Genomic DNA, 6,005 nt, shown 5'->3' with positions numbered 1-6,005 from the left:
CCAGCTCCGAGCTGGGTACCACGAAGCACCTGAGGCAGCGGTGGTGGTCCGGGAGGTGGCAGAGGTTGTTCTCCCTCACTCGCCCCATCCTCCCTTCACAGGGAGTGCTTGCTCTGAGGTGCAAGGAGCCATCCCCTCACTGTAATCTAGCTGGACCATGATCCCTGTTCAACCTCTGCCCCCCCACCCCAGCCCTCCCCCACCCCTGGTCCTTCCAAGACTGGATCAACAAAATTTATTGCAGAGTGGCGAGAAATACCAGCTGGGAAGGTATTTGCTGTACTTGTCCCTGTTGGCCTGGAAGCCACTCCCAAGCAAGCAGCAATTCTCGCACATTCAGCCTCTTGAATTTGTTGCCCAGAGAAGTTGTGGATGCCCCATCCCTGGAAGTGTCCAAGATCAGGCTGGACAGGGCTTGGAGCAACTTAGTCTAGTGGAAGGTGTCCCTCCCCATGGCAGGGGGGCTGGAACAAGACAGTCTTTAAGGTCCCTTCCAACCCAAACCGTTCTATGATTCACTGACATCATAAAGTCAAAATACACATCATTTCTAGTGAAGACCCCATGGAAATCCCACCCTTTGCTTGTCAGAATATTTGCTTTCTCCAAGTAGCTGCATTCAACCCCCCCCACCCTCCCAGATACTCCAGCAGGACAACATCCAGCAGATCCTGCCCAACATGGGTCAGGCTGGGCTGTGTTGCCCCCACCCTGCAGCTCCCCAGGAAGCCCAAAGAGCTGCATCAGCAGTGGGGCCAACAAGCCCACCAAGCCCAGGGCACAGAGCAGCCGCCCATGGCACTGTCCCACAGACATGCCCATGGCACTGTCCCACAGTGGTACCCAGACTTCACTTGACTGTACCCAGGAGTGGAAACCTCCCACCAAAGGCAAGGGCCGAGGGCTGGGTGCCAGCATGGAGGGCAGCTGACCATTCCCGAGGCCCCCACAGATCTGTCCTGGCCTTGGGCTGTGCTCGGAAATCTTCCTTACTGTCCAAAACCCTCTGCAGAGAGTCCTGCACTGCTGTCCTCAGTGTCACCCACAGCCCCTCTGAGAACCAGCAGCTGCTTCCCATCAGGTCATTTGGAGACAGAAATTCAGCAGCAAAAGAAAAATTTAACTCGTGCAGGGAAAGCCCCTGTTCCAGGCTCAGGAAAACCAAGAGAGGACCCTCTGCAGCAGAATCACATGCTGGAGACGAGAAACCTCTAGGGAGAGCAGATGTGGGAGAAGAGCAGGCCCCATGGGACGAGAGTTTTAGGGCTTGGAGAGTTCCCCCCCCACTGGGGATGACCCACACCCCCTCGTGGCTTCTGTGGGGCAGAGGAAATCCTTCCCATGGCACCATGGGAGAGCAGGTGCCTCCGGCTGCCTTGGAGCAGCCCCAGCCACTGCCAGCTCCCATGGGAGCCCTGTGGTCAGGGCATCACGGCCATCTCCATGACCACCTCTCAGCCAAGGCTCTGCCAGGGCCCATCCCCTCACTAAGGGGGTGCCCAGGGCTGGTGGATGGGGCAGAGCTGGGGCTGGGGCTGTACTTGGGCACTTGCTGGGCAGGGCCCCTGTGCTGCAGCTGCCCAGGGCCGATGTTTGCCAGCAGCGGGTCATGCACAGAGCAGCCGCACCACAGGAGGCTGCCAAGGGGTCTCCAAATCATGGCCACACAGGAGCCAGAAGAGCCCTCACACCCCACCCTGGTGCTGGGTTAACAGCCAGCCCAGGGCACATTCTGCACCCTGTGGCAGCAGAATGCCAGTCACCCTCAGCTCCTACAGCCACAGGGAACCACTGGAGAACATCAGGTGGCAGCGCAGGGATGTGCCAGGGCCTGCTCTGGAAGCCCTGGGCGCTCTCCTGGAGAGGCAAGGAGCAGAGAGGTGTGCAGTCACCAGTACCACATCCAGACCACGGTGCTGACTGCCCCCAGCCACATCTTCACACCTTGTCCCAGCACACGCCCCTTTCAGAGATGACGTGGGAGGGTCCCTTGGATGAACCCACTACCCTGACCCCCACAGGAAGGGCTGGGGCAGCCACAGGGCTCTGGGGGCTCTGCTCATGTTCCCACCTCCCACATGCGCCCGCAGGTCTCAACATTTGCTACTCTCGACAAGGAAAGCCCTTGCCTAGGTCCATTCCCCAAATCCACGGGAAAACTGACAGCCTCACAGGGATGCAACGGACATCTGGGCAAGCTGGTCATACAATCAGTGTCACAGGGTAGTGCATGAGGTGGACACACAGAGCACAGGAGGGCATGACTCACAGATGCAGCACTGTCAAGTCTTTGGAGAAACTTGCATGAACACCATCAGTTAATTTGCTTTGTTACTTTTGTGGGGGGGTTTGATTTTTATTTCCATGGTGCATCCAAAGACAAGTTGTCCAGCAGTTTGCTCAGAACCCCTCGGTTTTCAACTCCTAGGATATGTTAAAGAAGAAAGCACTATTTTAATGTTTGTTTTTTTTAAAAAAATAATTAAAATAATTTGCATAGCTAAACTGTTGATCTAAGGCTTCTATGAATGGTGTGGTTATGTTTGACAGACAATGTCCATTAAACAGAGAAAGACACTAGGAAAGCCCCGTAACATTTTTTATTATGTTTCCGTAACACACGCGTGCACACACACCCCTCTCTCTCTCAGGAAGGGAGGTCCCCATCTTCCAGCACCCCTTTGGTGGAGGATGTCAGGACATCCTACCCTTTCCTACATCTAGTTGGTCCCAGCAAACACCAGTGACTGCAGCTTCCATGGCCTAGGGGTCCCCTACAGCCTACCACCAGCTTCAGGGACATCCAACGCAGGCAAGCACAGCTCCTGCATGGTGACACCCAAATGTGACACGGAGGTTCCTGGGTTTCAAGTGTCCATCCTAGTGCGTTCACACATGCAGTCACATGCTCCAAGTCCAGCTGCACCTGGGTATCCCAGCCTCTCCCTAGGAGCCCTGGCCCTGAGGAGCTGCCAGGGTGCTCACTGGCAGGGCCAGGACCAGGCTCTGCACTTGTGGGGCCGAGCGGGGGGGGGCCGCTCCCTGTGTGGGGAAAGGCACTTCCCCAGCAAGAGCTCTGCTTTCCCAGCTCCACACACCTCACAGCTCTCCTTCTTCTCACTGGGAATGAGCACAGGAGGCTTCCACATGTGCTCCTCCACCTGCCCCATGACAAAAGGATTCCATCCTCCCTCCAGCTGCTCAGCACTCAGAGCAGCTCCTGCTCTGGCAGAATGCCCTGATAGGGCACATCCAGTCGGTGCCACCCAGGTCAGCCACAGGCCACCTCCACAGTTGGCCCTGCTTCTAGGCTAGGCTTTGGTCAACCGTCTGCTTCTCCCCACACAGACAACCCAACAAGCGACCACTGCATGATGGAGGCCAGCTTTTTATTTTTTTTAATATGGAAATTAATTTAAAAGTAGAAAGAAAGACTCCCCCAGACAATAAATATTATGCCTTCATGAAATAAATTAATGTAGAGATTCTGTGCAGGGGGAAGTCCCTCCAGTCACAGATTCAACAGCAACTGGCACTGGTCCAGTGTCCCCTCCCAACCTTCTCCACTGCCTGGTGCTGTTCAGAAGCAGCAGCGAGCCCACCCACCCCTGGATCTGGTGGGCCACAGCAGGGTGAGACGTGGCCTTCACACAGCCTGGCATGAGACAGGGAAGTCACCAGAATTCCCCTCTGATGGCCAAGACACTGCTCCACGCATCTGGCCTGGCACACAGAGGTGGCATCAGACCCACAGGGCCAACCTACCTTGGACGGGACCCTCCAGAAGGGCCTGGGGGAGCCCCCCACCAGAGCCCTGGCACAGGAGCCTGCCTAGAGCCCTCACACTAGTCTCATGTGAATTTGAAGAGGGTGACAAATTGTGGGGTATTTTCTTTTTTTTATCTTTTTTTTTTTTCTTTCTTCTTTTTTTTGACATCAATCCCCTCCCTCCCTGCCCCAACATACACAATGTAGAAGCCTCCCCATTCCCTCCCCATTAAAAACACTTTGTCCCCAAGCTCTGGTGGAGTCACCCCTGGCCCACCCTTCTCGCAGTGGGAGAAGTTCACAGATAAGGCAGTTCATGTGAGAGGAGCTTGGCCCTGCCAGCGGTCAAGCCCGCGCCTCCAGGCCTGAGAAGGGCAGTGACTCACAACACCAAGCCTCCACGGCCAGACAAGACAGAGAACAGAGACAGACAAGACAGAGCATGGGGGGAGGCACTCCTACAGTTTGCATTGCTGCTTCCCTCCTCCCCTGGCTCTTGCTCCCCCGGCTCTCACAGGTCCACTCTATCCCTCTCCCATCTCCCAGCCCCTAATACAATTCTTATCCTTGACAGCTAAAAAACAACAAAACAAAACGAAAAGAACAAAACCACCCCCACGCCACACCCTTTGCATCCTCTCCACCCACTGCCGTGGCCCAGAGGGAAAATCCTGACTCCCAAAAAGGTCCTGCAACTTTTGCCTCCTGGCAGAGCTGAGACCGAGCAGGAGCTGGGCCTTTTTATTTCCCTGTGATCTCTATGACATCGTCGTCTTTGTCCTCATCATTAGAGCTGCATCCCACCTCTGGGACCTCCTGGGGTTCAAACTGAGGCACCTGGGACCGAAGGAGACCCCCAGCCGGGTAGCCCGAGTGAGGGGACATGTAGCCAGGGTAGGCAGATGCCATGCTCCTGGGAAGGCTGCTAGGCAAGACGGGGGCTGGGAAAGGAGCAAACATCCTGGGCTCGGGCAGGAGTGACTGCGTGAAGGGAAGCGAGTAATTGGGCAGCACCCCTGTCAGAGAAGGGTTTAGCATGAATGAGGGGACGCTGGCGGTGGCTGAGGTAGCAGCAGAAGAGCTGGCGGTGCCGGCTGTCAGCAGAGGGTCAGTAGTCACAGGGAACACCAGATGAGGGTCTGGGAGTAAATTGGGCAGCTGGTAATAAGAGGAGCCAGTGCCCATGTACAAGGAGTTTCCTGGCTGGGAGGCAAATGGATGGGTTAGGTTGTGGTTTAAAGAGACAGGAGGCATGGTGAACCCACCAGAGACGGGGTACCCGTGTTCGTACGGCTGCACGGACGATGGCAACTGGCGCTTCTTCTGCTGCCTCCGGGATTGCTCCTCCGGAGCTGACGGCGACGTTGACTTGCGCTTGTTGCCCCGTAAGTCCAACACCGGGTGGGCATCGCCGTGCTGGCTGGTGGCTGGCAGGGCCGAGGACACGGAGGGAGCCATGCAGTGAACCCCCACGCGCTGCTCGGCTCCTCGGGCGGTGGCGCCGGGCGCGTTGTCCGTGCGGGCGGCGTGGCCCTGCGCCGCGTTGGTGCTGGGAGAGCTGTGGCGGGACTCGCGCGCGGCCGCAGCCTCCGCGTACTGCTGCAGCTCACTGATGATCTCGGGGCTGTCGGGGGAGATGGGCCGAGTGAGCTCCTCGGCGCTGGGGAGCTGCGGGGATGAGGCACTGTGTCTGCCATTGCTTGTGGACTCCAGGGAAGAGCTCTGGGAGCCTGCAAACAAGGAGATGGGGCAGGTGAGAAAGATGACCTCAGAGAAAAACCTGTGGGCCAAGAGGCAACAGTGGAAAGGAAGGTGGGAATATCTCGGGGAGATGGCGGGGTCAGCTCTAAACACAGACATGATGGAATACACCAGGGAATACTGCCGCATACCCTCCAGTAGGAAAGCACATGTGCAAGCCCCACACAGCACCCACAGGCCCCTACCTGAGGCAGCTGTCCGACGGTCTTCATTGCCCTTTGGCTTCCCAGTGGTCCGTATGGCAAAAATCCGACCGTCACTGGTCCGGATATACGTCCCTGGAACACAAGCAGGACAACTTTATTCAACAACTTCATTACTATTCCAGTCTCAGCTCAGGACCTGAATCTGTGAGCCCGCAAGGTTCCTTGGGCAAGAACAATACAGCAGCGCTACACAGGCCCAGCCCAGATCCTGTAGGGAGATTAGCGTGGAGCTTCTACCCCCTTCTTCACCCTTCATTTTCACCCTTTCAG

General features: G+C 56.7%; 1 protein-coding gene across 4 annotated transcripts in view; it reads right to left on the bottom strand.

The window, feature by feature from the left end:
* Positions 1 to 2,352: 2,352 nt before the first annotated feature.
* RAD54L2 (RAD54 like 2) overlaps positions 2,353 to 6,005 on the bottom strand; it is a 65,577-nt gene continuing 61,924 nt past the window's right edge. For 3 of the 4 annotated variants that reach the window (XM_048315202.1, XM_048315203.1, XM_048315204.1), the window contains 2 exons: positions 5,715 to 5,807; positions 2,586 to 5,498 (listed from right to left, as the gene is read on the bottom strand). In XM_048315202.1, the coding sequence (XP_048171159.1) occupies positions 4,510 to 5,498; positions 5,715 to 5,807 (1,082 nt within the window). In that variant the 3' untranslated portion in view covers positions 2,586 to 4,509. Of the gene's footprint in view, positions 2,425 to 2,585; positions 5,499 to 5,714; positions 5,808 to 6,005 lie in introns of those variants that run through there. The other variant, XM_048315205.1, reaches the window with a different exon arrangement.

This window comes from Corvus hawaiiensis, chromosome 11 (assembly GCF_020740725.1).
Source record: "Corvus hawaiiensis isolate bCorHaw1 chromosome 11, bCorHaw1.pri.cur, whole genome shotgun sequence".
Classification (NCBI taxonomy): domain Eukaryota; kingdom Metazoa; phylum Chordata; class Aves; order Passeriformes; family Corvidae; genus Corvus; species Corvus hawaiiensis.
The sequence above is the reverse complement of the archived record's forward strand: the minus strand, read 5'-3'. Positions and strand labels throughout refer to the sequence as shown.